Source organism: Mesitornis unicolor, unplaced genomic scaffold (assembly GCF_000695765.1).
Source record: "Mesitornis unicolor isolate BGI_N332 unplaced genomic scaffold, ASM69576v1 scaffold146, whole genome shotgun sequence".
In the NCBI taxonomy this organism is placed as follows: domain Eukaryota; kingdom Metazoa; phylum Chordata; class Aves; order Mesitornithiformes; family Mesitornithidae; genus Mesitornis; species Mesitornis unicolor.
The window spans coordinates 32,053-58,190 of NW_010192829.1; the positions used below are offsets into that span (position 1 = coordinate 32,053).

Below are 26,138 nucleotides of genomic sequence, written 5' to 3' on the forward strand. Positions count from 1 at the left end.
TTGCCATGAGTAAAGCACTTGCACAGGACCATTGGAACGGGTTCCTTGGTGAGGTTATAGAGTTAGACAAGCATCTGTCTGGAGTAATGTAGGTATAGTTGATCTTACCTGAGGCAAAAGAATGGACAAGATAAAGTCTTGTATTTCCTTTCAGCTCTCATTTTCTATGATTCTGTGATCCTGTTAGCCTCCGATTAGACCCACTTAGTAATGAGTTCACTTTCCTGTCCGTTGACTTTGATGTGTTCTGCTGTGCTGCCATGTTCCAATCTCTTTACTGGAATGGGAGAATTTTTATGCTGGAAAGTGGATGCAAGTCCAGCACATCCCAGAGGGAATTTAAAAGGGCATAACGTGTGATGGGGGATTGAGAAGAATGTATGTTACACTTGATTAAGCGCTCCCTGAATTTACCTATATAACTTTCTGAAGTTCGGTGAAGACCATGTGTCTCACTGCTGCCTTATCACATTAGTTCAGCTTTTTTCTAATAGAGAGCAAAGCCCTATTCTTAGCAGCAGAGAATGAGGTTTCATTCTCCCCTTTCACAAATCATCACCCCCTAGAGCTGCAGCAAGCTAAACCACGCTAGCAGTGAAACCTCTGCAGTGCTATTGAGCGGCAGAACAAACGGTATCCTGAAATATAGCCGAAAATGGAAATATATTCTCGATACACCAGCAATTCATGGGAGAGTCTGCTTGTCGTCTTCATGAGATAATGGTTTTTCAAATCAATCTTTTGGACTTGTTTGAATTTTCATTCAAAATCAGCAGTCACAAAGTTAACAGAATAGTTCTGTCTGCCTGCTATGCACAGAGGCATAGCCCAGTTTCTGAAATCAGTGCCCTTGTCTCCCTCCTGGTGTGTCTAACATGTTGCCTTCTCCTCTTTCTGTTACAGACGGGCGTGTGTCATTCGAGGCCAGGTGGTAGCAGTAGACGGGACGCCTTTGGTTGGCGTGAACGTCAGCTTTCTGCACCACAATGAGTATGGGTACACCATCAGTCGACAGGACGGAAGGTCAGACTTTCATGTGTGGTCTTTCACTGGTTTAGATTTGCATCGTTATGGCCAACTACCACCTTCTGTTCATGTACAAAATTTTTATAGACATCATTGTTCATAGTGTGGATTAAGGACAGCATCTAGCCCCCTGCTCTGGGAGCACATTTAGTTACAGTTCTCTGTGGCAATGGCACCAAAGAGGAAAGAGAAGAATAAAGAGCCTGAACAGTAACAAGATTAGTGACATTCAAACACCTGGAGTCAAAATGTGACAGAACTGCTCTAACAGCACCTTCTGGACATTTGAGTATTTTCATTAGTCAGGTTTTCCAGAGAATTCCCTGTTTTCCTTCTTTTTTTTTTTGGTCATTAAGTGTGAATCTTCCAAGCAGTTTATTGAGGTGCCAATGAAATTAACTCCTTTAGTCGATCACCTGAGACACACAAGGAAAAGTGAGGACAGACTCTTTCCAGAGGCAGAATTGCTACGTTGCTGTTCCACAACCAGTCCTGAGCAGTGCTGGCTCCCCTGTCCTCCCCAGCCTTGCAGGGCTGAGTTCAGTTCTCACAGAGAAATGAAGTTCCTGTACGTTCTGTATTGCACTCCAGGGCTGGCCATCCCTGTGCAATAAGGTCATGATTTGCTCCTGAACTTGAATCAAGCTGCTACGGGCAGTTTAAGACTTCATCTTCCTTGGCTGTGTTGTGAATGAGAAAAAATCAGAAGCTATCTTCGAACAAGGGAAAAGTGCAATTTGTCACTGTTTCCATGAGGTTTTTTTTTTTAGTTTGGCTTTGTCAATTTACAAAAGTAAGAAGCATGCATATTTATTTTACCTTACTTTATTGACTTTCAAATCGCTCTGCTGAAAGTTAGTAATTATCATTTCCTCTTTACGCTAGCCTGGATAAAGTTGTTGCATTAAAATACGCTACCTGTATTTCGCTGTGACTGTAACCGGTGTCATTTGGGAAATGTGATGAGATATGCATAATTAAGTCTGACTTCTTATCACAGTTTGTTACCATCAAAAGCCTCCGTAATAGATACATTCAGTAATACAGAGGATGAAGTATCTATTTACATATTACCTGATACTGCCTGGCTATGGATGTCAGAGACTCAGGAAATGGAGACTCTGTATATGGTGCCTTCTATGTCCCACTGTTTTGCAGCCCAGATATGCCAAAGGTTCTTCACAACAGCTCCCAGAGCATCACTTGCCTTCTGTACAGGAGCTGATCCAGTTCTCAGTGCTGTTAATTGACATCGTTCCCAAACCTGCACGGAGGGTTCTCCTGCTTGGTGTACTCAACCTTTTACTCCTCCTAGTTTTGGAAACAGGGAAAAGGATAAGTTAATAGAGAAGAGGTCTAACGGGTCTCTTTAAGTCTCTTGAAGATTTGGTCTCTTCAAGACTAGTTATTCTGCATGGTGCACCTACAGAGATGATAAGTAGCATCTCTCTTCTGGGCTAGGAATTTCTTGTCATATAAACCAAAGTAACTGGGTCCACAACCTTGTTACAGATGACTCCTAGTATTGATCCTAGTTGATAAAGAGAGGGGAGGCAGACCAAGTAACAGTGAGGTACTCTATGTTGCTGTTGATGCTTACAGGGAGAAGGCACAGAGAGGTGAAGCTTCTTCGTGAATAAGTAAGGCATACTTGACTGATTCCACATTGTAAATTAAGGGCTGTAATGAGCAACGTGAAGTTTTTGTTTGCGATGCATTGAAAGCTGTGGTAATACGATGATTAAACGGAAAGTAACAAAGCATTTTGGTTTTTCTTTTCCAGTTTTGACCTTGTGGCTGTTGGAGGCATCTCTGTGACTCTAGTTTTTGACAGATCTCCTTTCATATCTGAAAAAAGGACTCTTTGGTTGCCCTGGAACAGGTTTATCATCGTAGACAAAGTTGTGATGCAAAGAACAGAGTCGGACGCACCATCTTGTGACATCAGTAGTTTCATCAGTCCAAATCCAATTGTGCTGCCTTCACCCTTGACAGCATTTGGAGGGTCCTGTCCTGAAAGAGGAACTGTTATTCCAGAGCTACAGGTGACGACAAAACTTTTGAATTAACAGTTTATTCAGTTGCAGAACAAGTTCTAGGCAATTCTAGAAGATGATACCAAACAGTGAGCAATTAACTGCTGTGATGTTATGCACTTGTCAGAATGATGCCATGTCTGTCTCTTCAGTACTGTTTCACAAGATGCTTTTCTCTTTTTTTCTCCCTTTATTTTTTTGTTCGTATTTTAAGGTGCTTTATTTCTTACTTCCAAGTAGAAGACAGGGGGGAGTCCTAACATGATTTATTACTGAAATCCTGATTTATTTATAGTGATGGATGAAACCATTTCTAGGTTACAGATAAAGAATGCAACTTCCCCATACATCAATGTGAGACATGACGCAAGGTGCTTTGAAGACTCCTAGGAATATTTCAGCTGTTCACATCTTCTAGTTCTTTAGAATGGCACCTCTAGCCATATTTTAACTTCTTTATTACTTTCTTTCCAAGGAAGAGCAATTTTAGTGTGATCTTTAGGATCAGTTTTATTTAAATGTCTTTTTTCTTGACACTCCCCTAAGTGTTTAGAAGCAGTTTCTAATTGACCCTGTATTTAACTGTTCTTTTATTTGGGACTTCAAAGAATACAAACACTCAACAAAATACAACTACACAGTTTTCAGATCATGGTAACCCTCAGAATTTTTAGTATGTTGTTTGAGCAGTTAAGGGTTAAAGCAATAAGGCCTCTTTTGGATTCTCTTTAAGTTTCACTGAGCAAGTCTGGGTCATATTTTGGAGGCTACCTGTAGACATGAGTATTTCCATCCTTTGCTCTTTTTCTCCTAAGTGTTGCTACCAATTAGTGGGCTTTATCCTACGTGTAAGAGACCTCTGATTGAGCTCAGTTATGTCTAAACTTCTCCGTAACTATTAAAAACACTATCATACTTCAGCCAGTTGATGGCCATAGTGTTGCCTTACAAATCATACTGAGTGAAACTAATGAACATAAATTAAGAAAAACTGATCCACACCAGTAAGAAAAAAACGGGTCACATTACTCACCATGAGGTATTCCTGGATCATCTGTAAACAGAGTGGTACCCAAAGATGTAGTCTACTCAGAGAGAAACTGCCCCCAGTCTTGTTTTTCTTGGTCAATGGAGGGATCTTAGAGCGTTAAGTTTCATTGTACGGTACGGGGAAATGAACAAAAGTAACCCACAGTATTAGGAGGAGAAGATATATTAGCATGCATTAATGCATGAATATTTCTTCCTGCTTTTCTATTAAAAACCAAGGAGAGGTGTCAGATGTACGGCAGAGGGGGCAGCTGGGATGACAGCAGGAAAGAAGGGGAACACTGCAAATCAGGAGCAGTAAAGGGAGCAGGATTTCCCTGGCAACACTACATTTCATATGTCGAAATGACAGGCGTTGGCAGGTCTCCAGCTGTACTGCAGCAATCCTGTGACAGTGATACTGTTGCAGTGTGTAAATAAAATCGTTTTGAAAGTGAAGTAATCTCTTGTTAGACAAGAAAAATTGAAGGACTGGGGAACATAAACAAAACAGTTTGTGTTTTTCCAAGCTTGACAGATTTAACATTGTGACAGGTTGGCTCGTTATTACGGAAATACACTAAAATCATTAAACTTAGTAAGCACAGTCTAGTTTTCCATGGCTTTTGAGCGACTGTGGTGGCATCCTCCAAGAAGCTGCTCTCTTCTCTTGTCTGCCCCAGAAGAGCTCCTTTCTCTCAGGATATCACAAGGGCTAAATCCCTTCTTGTAGCTCCAAGGCCCACATCATTCAAAAGGTCAAGGCCACGTTTCTTTTTTTCCTTCAAAAGCTCACAGTCTTTGCAATCCCTCTGGTTGCTGAGGGCTCATCTCCATTGCAGCCAGGAATTGATACTACCCCACAACGGGCATATCCAAGCCAGCTTTAATCCAAGTGACTCAGACAGCGGCAGTGACAGCAGTGCCATGCGATTTGATCTATGTCACACACCTCGGGGACTTACCTGTTAGCTGGGTGACTCTGACACCCCGTCTGTTTCACTTTCACTGCCGTGTGTCCCCAGTTATCTTGTTAGGTTCCTTATGCTGTGCATTCCTATGCCATGCTCCTGCTTGCTGGAGCTCAGCCTTACTGTAAGCACTTCTGCACAGACAATGGCTTGTCAGGAAGGTTTGTTTTCTTTCTTGGCTCTCCCCAAGTTAAGTGTTATTACCTCCAAAGCAGGATAGTATCATCAGGTCATAATGTAATGTATAAAGCGTGTATGTGTTTTAAAGGAGTTTTTGATTGTATTCTGGTAAAGACCAGTTGTTGAGTAAACCAAATAATAAAGGCAAGGTAAAGCTGTAGAGATTGTCTCTACGAATATGTCCACAAAGACGTATCAGCAGATAGGAGTCATGCACTGGAGGAAGAGACACTGGAGTAAGATGACCAAGGAGTTTCCAGTGTTGGACATTTTGTAACTTGCCTGGCCACTGCATTGCAGAAGTAAACACAGAAGACATCAGTGTTTTGAGTGGCACTGTGTTCACATCGTGATTGTGAAACGTAAAATAAGCACTTGCTGTTATTATTATAATTTTGCAGGTTTTCTTGGCTATAGATGTAATTATTTTGTTTTTTCCAAGGTGGTCCAAGAAGAAATCCCAATTCCTTCGAGTTTTGTGAAGCTGAGTTACCTCAGCAGTCGAACACCGGGGTATAAAACTTTGCTGCGCATTATTTTGACACACACAACCATCCCTTCTGGAATGACAAAAGTCCATCTGATAGTTGCTGTTGAAGGACGTCTGCTTCAGAAGTGGTTTCCTGCTGCAGCCAATTTGGTATACACATTTGCCTGGAATAAGACAGATATATATGGACAGAAGGTTTCTGGTCTGGCCGAGGCGATGGGTATGTAGAATCACCTTGATGCAAGCAGAAGCACTCACACGCATCAAGCCAGGAAAATATGGCTTATACATTTTGTTGCTGCCCTTACATTCTTTTAAATCAAATGCCTGTTTAGCCAAAGTGACTCGTATGATTTCCTAAGAACATTTATTTTCTTGTTCTTCCAATGTCATCTATCTAATTTAATCAATTTGAAAATCCCCTTTTCCCTCAGAGAATGGTTGTGTACTAACGGCATTACATTCAGCTGTCTTTGGTTTTGAATGTTACTTTGAATATGACCTTTGGTGTGTCATTGTTTCTGTCATTTTTTGGCTGTGACATTTAAAATGTCATTTCCACTTAGGGTTTACAAAATTCTAACTTTTAGGCATCCTTTCTTATTACATTTCACGTCCCCAACAGTTAAAACTTCTTGATTTGTTGTTTCAAGATGTTTATAGAAAAACCATCATCTTTTGTAGACTTTCTTTAGAAAGCAGCACAAGCAGCTATTCTGAGAGTTGCTTCAGAAGTGCTGTCTGTGCAAATACGTTTTATTTAGCCAGCCATTTTTTTCATTAATTTCATGATTTGGGCTTTAAAAGGCTCGCTGTTTTTTAATTGAATCTGGGGTTATGTTCCTTAATCGACTAATCTTATAGATATTTTCCATTAAGATTATTTACCTTACCAGCGAAGCTTAGCATTGTGAATAAGCCCTGTTCACTTCCTTAGCAGTTTTGTTTTGCTTTTTAAGTCAGGGCAATTAGAGCAGGCTATAAAACAAGAATAGCAAGGGCTATGTGGAGCCATCCACCCTCGCAGGGAACGTGCCTCATTCCATATATGAAAAATGCTGTTCTGAGGGGCAGCCAGAAGCTCTCTTCAGGGCCTGCTTTGTTGGCCATACAGGCAGCACACCCGCAAATTGGCCCATGCAGAGCCAAAAGGTGCCATCCAAGCTGTGCAAGCTCCCAGCACGTGTAGTGCATGACTGTGAGTGCGTGCTCCCAGGCGGGTGGTCGGTGAGGCGATGGGAGAACGGAGGATTACAGCACTTTCCTGGTCATTGCTGCTTAGAGAATGATGCAGATGTAGGCATTGGTGTCCACAAAGGGTCATGAGGCCAAAGTATGGAGTATGATTTTCAGCACATCGGAATATATTAGAAAACAGGGAGCTTATTCTAGGGCTGTGGTCTCAGTGTCTCCCTCAACAGATACAGCTGCAGACTGCTGCCAGAAGGGACATTCTCACGTTCTCTCCTTACCCCTGGGCCACCACTCACATTCATTTGATCATGAAATGAGCCAGATCAGGATCAAATTCAGCTGAAAACTGAAGCGACCAGAAAATAAGTGATAAATTTTCAGCTTCATTAGTCTCCTGATCTGCTATGAATACTAGTGCAGAAGTGCAGGTCTTCTCATTCCAGCCATAGCTCACACATTACGTTGGCCTAAAGTGATCAAAACTCCATCTGCAAGGTGTCCTGAATAGGTGCATCATCCTATCTGCATCTGATCAACATCTGTCACATCTGCAGAAGGGTGGACAGCTTCCTGAAGGGGTCAGCAGCTCTGAATGTCCTGGGAGTGGCGTGCGATGGGGTGTCCTTTTCAGCCCATCTGTCTCATGAAACCTCCTGCTTAGGGGGCAGATCCAGCCCTTGCCCACTGCAGACAGAGATCCCTGCTAGTGTTTTGCAGTGAAGGAATGTATTGAGTTGTTGGCTTCACTTACACGTATTTATGCAAATCCAGGAGTGAAAAAAAATTCCAGTGTGCCCTTTGAGGCTCCCATGGCGATCAGGCAGAACCAGATGGGTCGTGGGTGCCACTTGGGGCTTTCCTCGACACGGCTACACGTGCCCTGTGTGCAGAATCCACACGGTAACACTGATGTCTTTGAGAGGGCACAGTTGAATATTCCTGCTCCCTCTGCATCATTCAAGAGTCTTCTGGTGATCGTGAAGTCCTCTACATATCTGGACTTCACAGCAGTTTAAATCAAATGCATAGCATCTTATTTAATTATTCTGTACTTACAGATTCCCAAATTAGTAGCTGAATGTAATATGTTTAAGTATTAATAAAGCTTACATAATAGAGCTGGATAACAACATTTAAATTATTTAATTGGTGCTTAATTTTTTTTTCTTTTACTTAGTTTCATTATGCTCCTAGGAAAACAGAAGCAAAGGTCTTTCTATTGTATGTGCATCGTTAGCATGCTTTGTTAGATTCCTATAAAACTTTATTTAAGTTGACACACTGTAGTACTCAGGGACCTTTATGTGCATCCATTATATGAATTTTTGTCAGAATCATTTCCTCTGCCAGTATATTACCAATATTTAATAATGCATTCCGTTTAGTTTTCATTTTAATTAAATTAAACGGCAGCAGGTTGAAGTCCTGGAACTCAGGAATATAGCCATCTGTCTTTGGTTTTATAAATATTATAAACATCTTTATTTTTCTTCAGGGTTATTGACAGCAGTGATCACATAACCAGTTACAGAAAAGACGACTTTCTGAGCACATTTCTGCACACAAGTGGATCTGCTTCAATCTGTTGAAGTGTTTCCTGCTGTTTGTCTAGTCCACAAGTCCCTAACCAGAGGCCTTTTTCTCTTCTCAGAGTAACAGCTGAGATGATAAAGTAACGTTCTTTGTTCTGAGTAAAATAACTACCATGTGGATGTTGACACACAAAACCTTGGTGGTAAAGTTTGTCCCCTTGTAACTTAACATAGGAAAAGGAGGGATTTCAGTAGAAGCTTCAGTAAATGCTCCTGTGTAACGCCGTACGTGCTCAGTGTTACTCCTGCAAGCACTTGCAACCCACACAGCAGCATGAAGTGGACTGACCCTTCTGGGTGTGAATATAAACCAGCTCTCAAGCAGAACAGTCTTAGGTCTTCTCTGTTTATTACACAGTGCTTTGGTTGGGTTCATTGCATTCGTTGTTCAAAGAAGTAAGATGCTAATAAGTACAAATATTTCAGGAGAGGTTGAAGTAGAGGTTACTCGCCTGTTTAATCTTGTCTTTTATTTCTTACCTTAAACTGTGCTATGCTGGCATGACTTAACAAATTATTGCTCGTTCTTCCAAATAGTTGTATGAAAAGAATAGGTTTTTGGTACTGATGAGTTCAGTAAATCTTTTGAAATCCATTTTGAGACTGCAAAGAACTGCATTTGTTGGCTGTTAGTGTCCAAGAACATAGTCACTACAGTTCTTCATGCAGTGAAATCTCAGTCACTTCAAAAAAGGGCTATAAATTATTTTGACCAGAAAATAACACACCACAATGAGAGTAAGCTGACCAAGATCATCATTTCACTTCCAAATTCTGTTTTGCAGAACCTGTCAGTAACATAATACTTATTTTTCAAGTGGCACTGCAGTAACTGCACAATCCTTGTGCTTCACCTCGATTGCTGTGCATGCAAAACAATGGATAGGACATTTTCAGATAGTACATCAGTACCTCCAGTTAGATGTGTCAGGAGACCCTGCTTTAAGATTATGCAGATACTCCTTTTTGGAGCACAGATTTCGTCCATAAATACATGTAAGTAGCATGGTTGTAGACACACATGAGGTGGGCGTATGGCCATGTGTCTCTCGCCCATGGACAAGGGGTAAAAAGGCAGCTACGCACAGTAGCTGTTAGAGCAGGGTACAGTGAACTTCAAAGAAAGGGGCTTATAACCTCTAGAGGGTATTCGGCAGCTCAGAAACATCAGCTGTAGGCAGGGAACAGCAGGCGCTTTAGCAGCCTTAGCTGCGGTCTTGGTAACTGTGCCGCTGTGGCTCCATCGGCACAGATTCTCAGATGTGCAGACTGTCGTACCTCCCTTGACCCAGACATCGCTGTGGTACCTTGCAGCAGCTGATGGGCTGTCCTGGGCCTCTGTGATGGTTCACTGAGCAAAGCCGAGTGACTTTGTATTACAGCTCTTTGCTATTTTCGAGTATGCACGTCTGACCCAGGATTGAACGTGTTAAGTGCAGGAATGGAATAAAGATGCTAACGTGTAGGTGGCAAGCAGTGAGGTTGCTTCATAGGAAAAATCAGCCCTTTATCTTCTCTCTGCATTAGCACCTAGAAAATAGCATGTTCGGTTTCTGAACCTTGATGGCTCATCCCAGCACAGGACGTGGCTGTTCTGGAAGGAGCTCCATGCCCATAGTTGGGCACTGAACCCAAGCAGCTCCTCAGTAACTGCTGTTACCACAAGAGCTTCTGTAACAGAACAATTGGGCAGAATGGCTGCTGGGCCCTCAGACTGAAACCTGTAAAGTGTTAAACATGCAATATTTACGGTACTTCAGGAGATGTGATTTTTACAAGTCACAGTTTAGCTGCAAAAACTGGTTCTTTCTGCTAAAGTGATGAAGCAGCTCTAAGTGAAGTTGCTGTAAGGAACAGCTTTCAGTTTGCCATGAAACATTTATCTTACAAATACAAATGCTCCTTGCTATAGCTGGTCAAAATATTTTTATTGCATGCAGTAATGGAATTTAGATGGTATTAAAACTATTTATGGTTCAAGTAAAATGTACCTACAGCTGCTACATAGAAAAAGTGAGAAGAAAATACTGAAAATGTCAGAAAACTGTGTTTCTTAAAATATTTTTTAGACATTTTTATTTTGGAAAGGCTGAACTATCTCAGTATTCCCTAGACCAAATTTTAGGATTTGGTGTTAAAATAACATTTTTCCTTTATCAGTGAGTTGCACTGAAATCTAAAAAGGTTAACTAGAGGAGATAAATAACTTTGAAAAAAGAGAGAACCAACGTGGTATAGCACAGATACCAAAATTAAATCTTGAAGAGCTGGGTATTTTGTTTTACTGAAATCCTAAAGGAAAAGCTTTTTGGTCAGCTTGAGCACCCCCAAAAACCACCACCCTTAGAGAAGTTCAAGATTTTCAGCAGGTATTTTGGCTGGCTGTAGAGGTGAACCATATGACGTGCAAGCCTGTTAAGATGAATGTTTAATTCTAGAGATTCTCAGCTTGGCAGTCCATTTCTGCCTGACTACAGTTTTTACTGTATTTGTTTGCTAAGTGCAAACAAATTAAAGCCAGTTTGTTTTAACATGAGGATTTCTCTTCAGTTTAAGCTGTTATTCAGGTAATTAGCAGAAATGCAATAAACAGTCCAGTCAGGAGTCACTGGAGGAGATTTATACTCTTAAGAAATTCATAACTGATACAACAGAAAATTTTCTGCTTCGAAACTGCAGTAACTGTAGGTGTAATAACATACTAATCTCTTAAAACCCTTTTAAAAAAATGGCATTCAACAATAGCAATCAGGCAGAGGAAAATTAGTGGCATCATTACTTGATGGATAAATATCAAAACCTGTAATGAAAAATTACCTGGTAGTTCGCGGAGGAAAAAGGTAGACTGATAGATCTTTAATTACTTGTTTGCAGTGTCGGTGGGATATGAATATGAAACATGTCCTGATTTTATTCTGTGGGAGAAGAGAACAGTAATCCTTCAAGGCTTTGAAATGGATGCTTCAAATCTGGGAGGCTGGTCTATAAACAAACACCATGTATTAAATCCACAAAGTGGTAAGTCCTTCCTTTATTAACTGGCCGGGCAGATGAAGAATACAAATTTTAAAGGAATTAATTGTTCAGACTTTAAGCATTACACTTCCTAATGTGTAATCCTCTTTGTTTGAATGTGCACCCTCATTTATTGAGAACTGAACTGTAAATGCCATCTGAAAGGATAGTTTTAACGTTCTGGCTCCCAGGTATTAAACACTGGTATCACTAACTCTTGCAATTGCAAACACGCTTCGGTCATTGGGATGGAAAAGGGCGTGCTAATTTAGGTTCATGTGTGAATGTACCTAAATAAGTACCTAATAAGTACCAGCTTTTAGGTCAGTTTATAGTGTGTTACATTCTCAGTGAGGTGTCTGCACCCCTAATTCATCCTGTGACTGACTCGGTTGGTAGCAGCACGGCACCAGGGAGACGAACCATGCAGGAACACTGAGTGAGCCCCTGGTGCTTCCAAACCCTCGCTGCCGCTGCAGGGTGCAGAAGCTTTTCTGGCTGCCCACTCTGGGCAGAAGCACAGTCAGTCACTCCTCAGGACAAGCAATCCAGCACCTTTCGAAGCATTAGGTAAAAAAACCTGTGGATGCTTTTGATGTCATCGCATTAACCCTGCATAGAGATTCTTCAAATACGGAATCTGTTTTCTCATTGCTTTTGTTTTATTCCTAGGGGTTTTTCTTTTCCTTCTTTAACATCTATAGTCAAGAATTAGTGGGATTAAAGTATTAAAACAATACTTGTTAGATAAACTGGCAACTAGAAAAATACGGTTTTGTCAATAAACAGATATCTCGCTGTCCATGGGAAGAAAAACTTGGGGTTAAAATTCAGCACTTATAAATCATCAAAGTATTGGGTTCAGTAAAGTTCTCTCAGTTTGCTCCAGCTGAGAGTCTGTCTACTAAAATCTATTTCCATCTGCGAACTTCTGTTAATGAAGATTCATGCACAGATGTAAGGCTGTCAGGTTTTTACAAGTTCTGTTGTTGAATGCGCAGCTACAGTGTAAGTATTCCAAATACAAAAGGTCAGATTTAGTTTGTAAATTATCTGGATTTCTGTTTTGATTTAAAATAGTCTGACATTTTAAGCAGTGGTTCTTTCGTACCCTGTCTTATTGGTTTGTATAGATTGTCTCTTTTAAATGCCAGCTATTGACATTTAACACAAAGAGAAATCTGACCTCAGTCAGCTCAGCCCCCAACTGCGAGCCCCATGGTCTACTCCCTAGTGCCAATTTACCACTTGCATAGTTTAATTCCAAGGCTAAATTGCTGGCAGTAACTCCAATTTATATTACTATCTGCTAACTGCAGTGGTTACTACTATAATTCACACCACAGGCACTGACGTTCTGAGGTTTTGTAAAGTATACAGTTATAATCTGAGCAGGGCTAAACCATTGCTTTCCTGAGCACAGGGTACATGGTGACAAATCACTTCCTAGCCCCATCTCAGCTGCGTGGCTGAGAACGCCAGCAAGCACTGACCTGTCAGCCACACGCTGCCTCCCCTGAACTTGCCCCAGCCCGAAAACAAGGACGAGGAACGTGCAGCTGCTTATACCTGCTCCTCTTCCTCGCGTGTTCCCACTGTGCTGGGCATGATCAAAGCTGATGTCAGGGGAAAGCTGCTAAACATCTTTATGCATTGCTTACAGAGACACAGTCTGAGGAGAGGAGGGCATAAGCGCTGCCTTGGCATCAGTGGGACTCCTGTTTGCGTTTGAGAGCATCTCTAGTGAGGATGACAAAGCCAGGCAGAGCTCAGTGAGGTCTCAGATCTTCCTCGTGATTATAATGGGCTTTGAGCACGCACACCTGGCACATGTACACACAGAATCACAGAACATTAGGGATTGGAAGGGACCTCCAAAGCTCATCCAGTCCAATCCCCCTGCTGGAGCAGGAACACCCAGATGAGGTTACACAGGAAGGCGTCCAGGCGGGTTTTGAATGTCTGCAGAGAAGGAGACTCCACAACCTCTCTGGGCAGCCTGGTCCAGTGCTCTGTCACCCTTGAGCTACAGAAGCAGCTAGGAGCAGAAAACCGCCGACTACACCATGGCTAGTGCACACCTAACAGCCTGTAGGCTCTATTAAAGCAGCAAAACCAAATAATGAACTGTGTTAATGAAAAGGATAAAAATAACGAGTGTGCTTCTGGTCTTATCTAGGAGCTGGTGAATGCTCTTCCATTTCAGATATATAAAATGTACTTTATGTGAGGACAAGAATGTGATTCAGACTTTGAATTTTACATTTTAGACTTATCTCCATGCCACCATGAGTGAAATGAAAAGCATGAGTAGCCTCCTCAAGTATGAATATATTGAGATTTTTCACTTTTAATTAAAGCATTCCCTCTTTATGTATGAAGAGCTGATCTTTTTAGAAGCATGAAGCTTGCATCTGTTTTTGAAACACTGTCACAGGATTAACTACGGAAATAGCATTGGAAAGTAACATAAATGTCTTTCTAAAAATCCTCTACTGCAAATTACAGTTTTGTTTTCAAACTAAAACTAGAAGCTCTTTGCTTGGTTAGTTAACTAGTCCTGAAGAGCTTACATCTAACCAGCCGTTAAGCCTTGTCTTCCAGCAGGTCTGCTGCTGTGCGCAGTGTTCCTACTCAGTAACAGGGCAGATAGGCTTACCTCCCTCCCCATAAAGGCTTTTCATTTCAGAGATGTTACAGAATAAACTGAGCACAATAGAAAAGTTGTAAAAATAAATAGATGCAATTTTCCAGAATTGCACTTCATAGCACAGCCTAAGCTGTGGAGGTACAAGTGCTGACATGCAGAAGTCTTAGCGAGTAAAAACTGTCTGGTACTGCCAGATGGAAGTATTTTTTAGAAGAGAAAGAAAAGGAACATGTCCTGTGGCAGCGGCATAGATGTGAAGTAGCATACATCGTTCCAGTGTGGCTGGAAAGTCAGGTTTGTTAAGTGTGTGCGGTTTTGCATCCATAGGACTGTTAGGCTAACGAAGGACCGCATCCTGCTCTCAGCTGTACTAAACTGTTCTTTTCCCACTTTTTTTTCCCCTCCAATTTAGAGATTTGATCACTTCCAATTTGTGACATGTTTGGAGTTTAATGTTTTCTAATACAAAGCTTTTGGTCAGTTTGGAAGATCTTCAGGGCATTTCTCATAAAGAGAACACGTAATACCATAAATACTGGTTCCTATGTAGCATCCTTTTAAAGACACCTCTATCTCCTTATACAAATGAACGTGCTATTACCCGATTTTGCAGAGTATTCTTTGAATGAGGTTTTTCTTCTGATGGGCAAATGTATTTTTTGAGTCCACTTTTATTTATCGGGAAGGAGGAGTAACTTTACAGGGACTTCACACTTTATGGTAATTTCAGCCCCAGTGCAGCCCAGCACTGACTAAAAGTAAAGCAGAGGCTCAAAAGCCTGAAATTAAGCACATGCTTACATTTATTGACAGCGAAACGTATTCTCCAGAGCCCTAATTATTTACTGGCATTTGTGTGAGGCAGCTGAAATATTACCTTTACATTGATAATTTCGGGCAAAGGGCAGCATCTTCATTTAGTAGGATTTTTATCCGGTGCACGAGGGAGGATATTGCCATTAATTTTACTGGCGCATTCCCAAGATGCTTCTTTTTAAGCCACTGCTCAAACAAACATATGTACTCAGTCCTCTGCTGTTCAGAAATAAATTTTTAAAAATACGATTTCCTTCAAAACAGCTATGGCAACATTCAGTATTTTCCAAGGAGAATTTTACCTGAAACTAAGAAGAGCTTACATGAAAGCCGCACAAAAAAAGTAGTTTAACAAACTAGAAGCAGCACATAAATACATTTGCCGTACTTTGGGAAAACTCGGGCATGTCTCAACATGTACTTCCTGCTCATTATGCAGTGTTAGAGTCCTCCAGGAAGTGTATTCCCATGTGTTTATTTCTTTATTTGTACTGGACTTCCCAAGAGAAATAAGAGATTTGGGACTGTGGTCTAAAAGAACTACCTTCCATTCAGAAATAGCCAAAGTCTTACAGTAACGTGTCATTTTAAAAGTACTTCTTAATTATGTTACCACATTGTTATTTAAAATAAATACTACAGCTATCAGCTTGATAAAATACGTGTTTGTACTGGTCCTGGTATCATCAGCCTCATAACTGGGAAGACTTTCAACAGCGTGTGCTGCAGAGCAGTGCTAAAATACTGACGTACTGGAAAGTTGTTTTCAACTTTATGGCAGAACTTAATATATTCTTGCTGGTGAGAAATCCGCTTGTGCCTCAGAGTTACTCCTTGACTCTTAATTTGGCTTTGCTGCACTTGGCACATTTTTCATATACCATGAAGGAATTGCATTTAAATTTTAATATTGATTTTGTGCTGCCACTCAGTGCTCTTTTGTGAAAAATGCATAGTTAGTCCTGCTATTAATCTCCTTTAATTAAATATTCAAACTGGCTAAGAAATTCCTCTGCTACCTAATAAAAATTTATGAATAAAATGAATATTAAAGTAGTAATCTCCGAGAAATCAGATAACACTGCAATTAACAGTCAATTTGTTAGAGCATTAACCAACCATGAGTTCTCCTCATGGTGTTGGCTTTTAAAATAGCCGCCGGTCGACAAAATGGTGATGGTGTAGCTGGGGACCGAACAAAATTGGAAGAGATTAGTGGGGCCCTGTGACAATCTTTAAAAGATCCAATGTGTGTTGCTGTTTTGGTAATGTGTTTTTCTAGAGAACTGCATAATTCAAAACCATGGAATAGTTTAAAAGCTGTATATTTGCTTTTTTTTTTACTGTTTTTTGCTCTTTCCCCCCCCCCTTAGGAATTCTTCACAAAGGAAATGGTGAAAACTTGTTCATTTCCCAGCAGCCACCAGTGATCTCAACCATGATGGGTAATGGACACCAGAGAAGTGTCTCTTGCTCCAACTGCAATGGTCTTGCGCTCAACAGCAAACTCTTTGCCCCAGTTGCTCTTGCTTCTGGGCCTGATGGTAGCGTATATATCGGGGACTTCAATTTTGTCAGACGGATCTTTCCTTCTGGAAACTCAATTGGCATATTAGAATTAAGGTAAAAAAATAATTAGCTTTCTCTGATTTGCGCTCATTACCCTGGTTGTGATATGCCTGTGAAAACTAGGGTGAGCCTTTTTTCACTTGTGACTTAAAGCAGCAGCCACGTTTAGTTGGCTTGTGAGCATGCGTCTCATCAACTGTCAGACTCATCAGAAAACTTGCACTTACTTTAAAGTTGTCAGTTAAAAAGGGCATCTTAAGTGGCCTTTACAACAGGTTTTGCATAATTAATTTCTACAAAGCATAGAATAAATAAAGCTAATTTTTGTTCCTGTGAAATTTCTCATACATTTTACCAAAACGGTTAAAATATTCCATGAAGAAAACCCCATAATTCAATAGCAAATCTGGGCAGTATTATGTCAGGTCACATCATTATGGCTGAAGATAGACTTGTTTTGTTTAAAGTGAGTACAACTGAATTGTTGCTCATCTGTAACAGAGGATGTGACTGAGTTTAAGCAGTGCAGAGCACACCTAGCAATGCAGACTGACCTGTCACAGGCTGGGCCTGTGCCACCATTAACGACTCCCTGGTAATTATGACTTCAGCTTCCCATTCCCTTTCAGGGAGAGCAGAAAGCAGGAAAGATTTCTCTTACTTAACACCCGTGAATGTCCAACTAGCTGAATGTCCATTGCTGTTGATGATGTGTGCTGGTTGTTCAGAGTTAACTTGGCAATGTGCAGGCAGTGGAAAGGAAGACGTTTGAGAGAGAAGTAATACTGAGTAACAAGATAAACAATGTTTTGTTATTGGGATGCAGCTCTGTGAGCAGTCAAAGAATACAGTTTTTGTTGAGGACTAACAACATTTCTTGTCTTTTTCTCTTTTTAACATGAACTGATCTGTCTTACTAGGAATAGAGACACAAGACACAGGTAAGTAGAGCAGCAGTATGTGAACCATGTTCGAGGAAACAGTCTTTCAAAAGTCTTTTTAGAAGTCTGGATATAGAGAAACACTGAATTTAATAAATACAAATGTTAATCAAATTCACCTTTGTTTATAGTAAAGTAGGTTTGATTTGTTCACTCTGAAGGAATGAAGTCTCCCTCTAAAAATCAGCTTGTCAATCACAAAGCAGAGATGGAGGTGTTTAAACCCAAAAGCTGGGAATGCATTTCATAGCTGTCACATTAATTTCACATGGTGTTGGAACGATCATAGATATAGCCAGCCAAGGAAACTGGAGTTTTAGCAACAAAGAAATAATAAAAAAGGCTTCAGAGTCACACAAGAGGACTGTGCCTTAGCAGGTCTAGGACACTGCAAACTTTAAAATCTGCCACAGTTACAAAGAGTGCACAGCAGACCCCAGAACTGAGGACGCTGTGTCCCAGCTCAGTCCTTGCCTCTCCAGCTAAAGCAAAGTCAGGCGGCTTTGCCGTTAACATTTTGGCATTACAGTGCAAGGATTTCTTTGAAAGAATGAGCGCTGCACATTAGGCTCCTGCGACAGACAGAGAGGGAGTTGGTTATAACACTCCAGCTGCAGAAACGACATTGCAGGCTAGAAAGAGATAGCAAGACACTCTGTATCCTTAGAAACAAACTTCTTAGCATCTCAGTACTTAAATGAGATAAATAAGCCAGCACTAGTACAACCTAAGCTGGTAACTTCATGGCATAGCAGTGAGCTGAGTGTGGACTAAACACACGTTTGCAGAATGAGAGTGCTGGCTGGAATGACTCACTTTAGCCACAGGAATTCTGGTGAACACTAGATTATTAGCCAACCTACCTACAGAAGATGTCATGTCTCGTGTATTTTACAATGAAAACTTAAAAAGAAAGAATAATTCTTAGCTGGTAAACACAAAGTTCTATTTTTTAACTGAAGGGTTGTTTCCATTTGCCTTCATGCTAAACTGACCAGTATCTTTGTAAACTAAAGAAAAGGAGCAAGTTGAACTCAAGTACTCTGTAATGCATTCAGAATGCAAATCAGGTTGTAAATTCAGGTGTTTCTTTTGTAAAGTAGAATTCTTTTAATACCTGCTCACTGGTACTAGTTTCTTGAGATTAACTTTAACCTTACTTAAATCAAGTTGTGACAATACTCAAGTACCCCAGCCCTATTAATTTCAGTAATAATGGCCTCTGTCAGCATTCTGTCCAAGTGAAACTGTGGAAAATCAGAGGAAATCACCTGAATCTAACGTAGTCTTTGAGGTTATGGGGGAGCAGTCAGCAGTTCCACTATGTGCCATTCTTTGAGGCTGTGAAGGCCATAGTCATGGAGGAAATTTCTAGGATGCTCAAAGGAACATGTGGAAACAACAACTAAAAGGTGTCAGAGGCTCATGACAGTTCAAGCAGGAAAAGGCTTCAAAATCCTCAACAGAACTTTCAGTGTCCAACAGAGCAGGAAAAAGGGGTTCCTCTTACTTGAGACAAAGGAAATACTGCATAAAAAGGGGTAGGTTTTTGAGAACAGTAAACATGAAGGCCACTGATGTTATTTTTGACTGTGCAAAACAACTTACCCTGTTTGTTTTTCTTGTCATCAAGATTTTAATAAGAAATAACAAAGCTCTTTAATAACTGTTAGAAATAGAAACTAAGGGAGACATTTTACTACAGAATAGTAAGAACTTCTAGAAAGATTCATTGTAAATCCTAGTATATTGATACAGTTTTTAATAGTTCAAATAAACTATAGTTTTTATAACTATATAACTATATATTTTATAAACTATAGTTTTTAATAATTCAAATAAACTCAGATTTAGATTTGATTGCAAACTTCTACAAAGACAGTGAGTATTTGATTTCATTCCATTTTTTGCTAATGCTCTTTAAATTTAAACGTTTTAGTATGCAAGGCTTTAAGCATAAACATTTCTAATAGCCAGTCTAGTAAATGTAAGGACAAGGATGACAGAAAATGTGTCTACAAGAAGAGGGTGTAATGACCCCCTGGTTCTCTGCCATTTCTGCATTATGAACAGTATGTTTATTTAACATCTAGAATTCTGCTTGCAACTTTTTCCACAGAAGTATTTTATTAAAAAGCCATCTTTAGGCTGGCCAGTCTCTTCTGAGCTCACTCCAGAGAGCTCAAATGATCCTTAATGTTTTCAACAAACAAAATTGTATAATACTGGTGATACGTAATTAGGCATTAATTGCTTTTAGCTCATCCTCTTACTCATCCTTCGTCCCACCACTGTTCTTTCATTCCTTGGACTGTGTTTCACATCTGTTCTCCAACTGCAGGGTTACCTTTTTCCTGATATTTCCTCTTATAGATGTTAGTGACTACGGTCAGCCCTAAGCTAGTCTAGCTTGTGGCTCAGTCCTCAGAGATGCTGAGTAGTTTCTGTCTCTTTTTGCTTGGAGAACGAGAATTGACAGAAATAGGCCCTAGCTCTATCGCATTTATCATGGTATAGCATTAGCCTCATCACTTATAAATGGGAAGGAGATTTCGGCTGATCATCTGCTAGAAGTTTCTTAGCAATATGTAGAGTACTCGGTAGATTGCCAAAATAACAGATATCGGTAATTTTTACATTGTTTTGCCACATTGCTCAGTAAGGTAGAACTGTCTAATTGGTGATCAGTAAAGCTTAGTGTCTGCCTCAGCCAAGCAAAAACCTCATGTTTTTAGAGGCTCCATCAACCTGAAATCAAGTCAGCAAAATAAGTCAGTGTCATCTCAGACATTACACATCTGTCCTGGAGCCTCTGCCAGTTCTTCAGTTCTGCTCTATCTAGATTATTCCATTCTTGATTTCTCGTGACATGAAAACCCAGCCCTGCAGAAGGAGCACCAAGAGACAACACTGATGAAGCTGAGAGGAGTCACTCATTTCCTAACTTTGTTGCAGCAATCTTAAGTGTTAGTTAATTGTGCCAGTGCTAATAAAGTGTCTCTAACAAAACAAAACAGAAAACAGGATTTGACAGTCTTTTTATCTGCAGAGCAGATAGGAAGGCCCCATATTGAGTTACAGGAGATGCAGGCAGGTCAATGTCTTGCCCAGCTGCCTGTCAGGAGTCTCCTCCTTCCCCCTGGAAACACATGGCAGTGGTAAAAATACTGTGTGAGCACCTAAACGCTCTGCCAGGCATTGCCCACCACTCTGCCTGTGTCTGTCTCCCACCGTTTCAGTAACCAACTGTGTTATTTAAAGGATCTGCACCTATCTGGATTTTTATTTTCGTTTATAATCAGGACTGCACTGCAGTCTCACCAGGCTCAGGACACTAGTGTGGTGTGCCATGTGCTTGGATAATTTCCTCAGACTGGAAATTAACTTCACACTCCAAAAGAAACAAAAAGTGTCACTGATTAATAAGATGCAGCCCAGTTCTCCAATTAGAATTTATGAACCTCACCATTTAATTAACATACGTATATATTTTTTTAAATAACATTTTATAATCTCAATAAGGCACTTCAGTGCATGAATTATGGTGCATTAATTCATGCCTAGTTGCACTGACAGTACTTGGCCTTCTGCCTTGCTCCTGACAATACAGTCAGCATGAAGTAAGGCACCATATTTCACACCTTCATATTTCCTAAGGTTCAGAAACAGATAAAAATAACCAAGAGTGGATATTTGTGCCCATGCAGAACAGCCTGTGATTCACTTTGCTGCAAGTCATCGATTTGTTTTTAGTGTCAACAGTATGAGGACTTAGCAGGTATAGAAGAAAGACCTTGCTTGTGATAGTAATAATTACAACTAAGCCGAAGTCCCTCCAGTTAGCTTTATACTGGGTCGCTCGGTGCTAATGGACAGACTGACTCCACCAATACCACTCTCTGCATAAGCTTGCTAACTGGTACGTAGCTGTTCGGTCAGGCTCTGCACTTGTACTGCTTCCTTCCTTCTCAGCAGCAGTGCTTGCGTGAGCTGCATTAAAGCTGGAGTCACTTACGACTCTGTCATCTCCAAATCATTGAACAGTTGTCATCAGAAGTGTTATGCTACCATAAAGAGAGATATGAAAGAAAACCAAATTAACTTTGATGCTCTTCCCTTCTGTTTTAGTACAAGTCCTGCACATAAGTATTACTTAGCCGTTGATCCAGTGTCAGAATCCCTTTACTTGTCAGATACCAACACCAGAAAAGTCTACAAAGCAAAATCTCTCACTGAAACCAAGGATCTGGCCAAAAACGCAGATGTGGTGGCAGGAACAGGCGATCAGTGCCTTCCATTTGACCAGAGTCACTGTGGAGATGGTGGAAAGGCATCTGAGGCTTCTCTCAACAGTCCAAGAGGTAAGAAAAGAGCATATCTGAATTACTTGGTGCTGGTCATCTGTCATTTCCTTCTGTTATGTAGAAACTTAGATGCAACTGGATGTACGAAAATTGTTTTTAGGTGACTAATTAACCAGCTATAAACAAGCCAAATAATTTCATAGGGCTCACTCACATTTTTAATACAACCAGTCCTTTGTGGGAGAGTAGCACGAGCAGCAGACTCCAGCTAATATCCTCTGAAATACTCTTTCCTTGTGTGGTAGCACTCGTCTTTTATTACCTTTCAATTGCAAGATGGCAGCATTTAATTATATTTAACTTTTAAGTAAATAATATGGTTGCCAAATCAACTTTTTATATTTTATGCATTCAAGAGACTCTTATAATGTTAATGGAGCTTACTCATACACGTTAAGGCAGGGCTGTTCAAATGAGGCAGCCGGCAAAATCAAGTTTATTAGGAGCTCTAGTTTGCCCTTCCTCATTAAATTCACTTTGCAAAGTACGAGCATCTCACCTGCTACACGTGAAGTAAGCACTTTGCTGCAGCCTTCCTGTCACATACATCCTGCATTGTCACAGGCAAAATGTGTGCAAAGCCTTGAATTCCCACCAGTGCCACAACTAATCCCCTTGCAGTGTGCATTAGAACTGTGATAAAGTCTGGATTTGCTGCTTTAAAGCAGCTGATCACCCTCAACTCCCACCGAAATCCCTGGAACAAAGGGTGCTCAGCAGCTCCCATGGCACAGCCCTGAGCGGGCTGTTAGCATGCTCCCCGTGTCGCACACCACTCCCTCCTAATGACTCGCTCTGGGGAAGGGTTTTGATGATTTCTCGTGAGCTAATAAAGGAAGGCTGTATATCAGTAGGAAATTAGAATGTATATCCAGGTACAAATGTCTCCAAAACAAGCAAATCATCCTGTTTTAAGGCTTAGCAAGAAACACATTGTAATTATAGAGTGACTTTTAACATCTCTTTAATGATAGAAGGTAAGTGTGAGGTAAGTATATATAAATGTTAATCTTCAGGCAGCTAATTAATGTAATGAATCAGTCCTAAAAATAGTAGAAGACAAAGGTTTCCAGTTACTGTAGCAGGAAAATGCTCAATGTTGTATTGCTGATTACAATTGACTGTATCTAATTACGGTAAAATTAGTTGTTCCGTCTTACTTTCTTACTGGGGAAGTGTGTTGGTGAAAATTTGTAATATGCTGTTTACTTTAAAAATACCTATGTATAGATGGCGCCCTTACCAGAAGGTTCTAGTCATAAAGAAATTAAGAGGAATAAAAGCACAATTCATAAGTTCTGGGGCAACTAGCAAATATTGAAAAATAAACTGTTAGCAGACAATGGCTCATGTATTGGCGAATTCAGGTAATTGCACCCAGCTGCTTTTGATTTATACATCTACTCTAAGTTACATCAGTTTGAAATTGTCAGATTTGTTACATTTGGGCTTTTGGATTTTAATCTCGAGGAGCTATGGGCAGCCACATTCCCTTTTTGTACGGGCCCTAGCAAAATGCAGCATCAACCTGTAGTCGCCAGCACAGTATCAACAATTAGATGGGTATTATCATAATGGCCCTATAAGTGCATGGCCTTGTTTTCCCCTAAACTTTAAGAGGTTGAATAACCTAGGAAAGTATTGGGAAGTACTTGCCTGGTACCCATAGATCTGTGCCTTACTAAAAAACCGAAAAGTCTCACTTACTTAAATATAGTTTTAGAGATTCTTTTGAATTGAATCACTTATTTTGTGTGTTATTGGAATAATTGTCTTGTGAGAAGATGTCATATTTCTTTTTGAATAATATTCAAACACTATAAACAAAATTATTTTAAGGAGACAGGAAACACTGACAAAAACTTTGGCGAGTTCACAGACTCACCAACATCTTAACCATGTTTAAAAATACTTGGACACAAAGCAACACAATGTTACGTAGTATTTGACCACAAATATTTAAAAAAATAATAGTTGCTTCTTATTTCTCACTTCTGGGAGTTTTACAGTGCAAAAATAGGTACCTGATAATGCAAATAAAGACAGAATACTTGCGAACAGATTATTAAATCTAGTCACTTGCACTCCTCAATGACCAGACAAGATTAGCATTCATTTTTTAAGCTGCTATAGAAAAATCTTTTTGCTTTTTTCCCCATTTGCCTTCTTTTTTTTTGTCCTGAGTATTACACTCTTTTCCTGTTATAAATGAAAAATCAATTTAGCCCTCACTTGGTAGAAAGGTAATACTGAGACAGAACTCTGTTCAGTGGCTGGCTGACCTTGGTTACTTGCAGCTCAAACGTTGTGTTCTCATTTTTGCCACCAGCTGCTTGTGACTCTGCATAAGGGCTTATCTGTATGACTCAGTTTATCCGTTTGCAAAACTGATAAGAAGTACCTGCCGTGTAACTCTTGCGAAAGTTAATCCTGTTTGGTATCATCCTCAGAAGTATGTAAATAAGTGGAAATTCAAGTGTGCCTTTCTGAACGAAAATTGCTTCAAATGCTGTTTTAGCGTTTTTGAAATCCTAACAGTTTTTCTCCTTCAGTGGGCATGCAGGAAGGTTTTGGGAGAGTCCTAGATTATTATTTAATGATTGAAGTCTCTCATAAACTTCTATTTCTCATTATCTTTATTTGGCAAGACTGTCTTTGCCTAGTGACCAGCAATTAAACGCCAGTCAGGAAAACATCCTGAGGTCACACTGATCGACTATGATTTGATCTGCTTTCCGCAACTTTTATTGTACAGGTAACAAACACGTGTGTCTTTGTTCAGTCTGCACCCGCTTCTCTGTGAGGAACTGGAGATGGGGCTTGCTGAACGTTAATCTTGCGTAGTGTGTGTTGAGCTGACTTTGAAAGATGCTTTTAAACATGCATGGGTGATGTAGTTGAAATTTGAACTTCAATATATTATTTTTACTGCAACTTTCTTTAATTCTGTAGAGATCTCAGACTAATGAGTCATGTAATAGATGACCAAGTACTTAAGCAGAATGTGAAATGATACAAGGTGGGGACATAAAATAAGATCTGTGACAAGCTGAACACATTTATTACACAAGAAGATATTGAAAATGAAGAAGTAACTACACAAGATATTAATCATTGACAGAATTCCAATCACTTGAACTTTACCAAGAAACAGATTTTAATTTTGGGGTGGGGAATTCTGTTTGGTGGGTTTGGGAATTTTTTGATAAAAAGTATTTATGGCACATCTAGTCACCAATGCTGTCATTTATACAATCTGAATTAGTATTTATAATAAGGCCCTAAGGGATCGTGTCCTGATCTTAACCAGATTAGTCATTGAGTATTGAAGCAGTAAGAAGCACTAAAATTAATAGGAATACCTGGGAGTTATTCTACTTAGCACTGCAAAGCCAATGCCTGGATCAAAGGCATTAAACACTTACCTACCCTGCCCTTCTGAAATGAGAGGGCTTTAGACATGTAAATAGATTTGACTTTCCAAGCTAAATTGACAGAGGCAGTGAGAGGCTGAGACAATCAAGTTACCACATTTTTGCTGAGCTACAGTGCCTCCCAGTCAGTATACTAAGAAATATGTCTTAGATTAACATTTGTTAGGGTGATTGAGTGATTGAACCCTAAGCATCTGAAGTGATTTACAATATTTGGAAGCCCAAGCACAGTATCCAAAGGTTTAAGCATCTAAGGTCCTGCAGTGTCTGCTTTTTGACTCCTGGGTCCAGACCAGACTCCAGAACTAGAAGTGCAATGCACACACACACTGTGCAATTAAGTGTACAGTCAGTGTCTCAAGAAATTAAGAATTACACACTGAGTACAGAGCACTTGACTGCAGCGCAGTGACCTCAAAGTAAGCACCAGGGAAATGTAGAAGGTGGGAGTAAGATCTAAATCCCATGCATAAAAATACCTTACACACAGCTGCAGCAAAGAACTTTTTCATTCAGACCCATGGCCATGAACTAGCAACCCAAATGAAAGCTTAAATTAAAAATCAGTTCTGCAGTGTAGTTTTATCCAGTTTGCTTGGAAGTACTTCGCTAAGAAAATGCTAGAAAAAAAAATCGTGGTTTTGAAAATGTCTTCGCCCCAGTAGCTTGCATCCTGAAATAATCAGTCTTGTTGCTCACCATCTGCAGCAGTACTTCCTAAAGTAAATAAAGCTGTAAAAACAACTGCTCAGATTAAACCTTTACATTTATCAAAAGACAGTAGCCCATTTAGGGCCTGCTCCTGCTCAGCTGAAACATTCCTGTTACCTT

At 40.2% G+C, this 26,138-nt stretch overlaps 1 protein-coding gene across 1 annotated transcript in view; it reads left to right on the forward strand.

The window, feature by feature from the left end:
* Positions 1-26,138, forward strand: part of TENM1 (teneurin transmembrane protein 1) — a gene marked incomplete at its 5' end in the record, with an annotated part of 98,275 nt that overhangs the window by 20,886 nt on the left and 51,251 nt on the right. Inside the window, 7 exons of the mRNA XM_010187235.1 lie at positions 904-1,023; positions 2,810-3,071; positions 5,685-5,952; positions 11,393-11,536; positions 16,373-16,622; positions 17,489-17,509; positions 21,638-21,870. Coding sequence (XP_010185537.1) covers positions 904-1,023; positions 2,810-3,071; positions 5,685-5,952; positions 11,393-11,536; positions 16,373-16,622; positions 17,489-17,509; positions 21,638-21,870 — 1,298 coding nt within the window. The remainder of the gene's footprint in view (positions 1-903; positions 1,024-2,809; positions 3,072-5,684; positions 5,953-11,392; positions 11,537-16,372; positions 16,623-17,488; positions 17,510-21,637; positions 21,871-26,138) is intronic.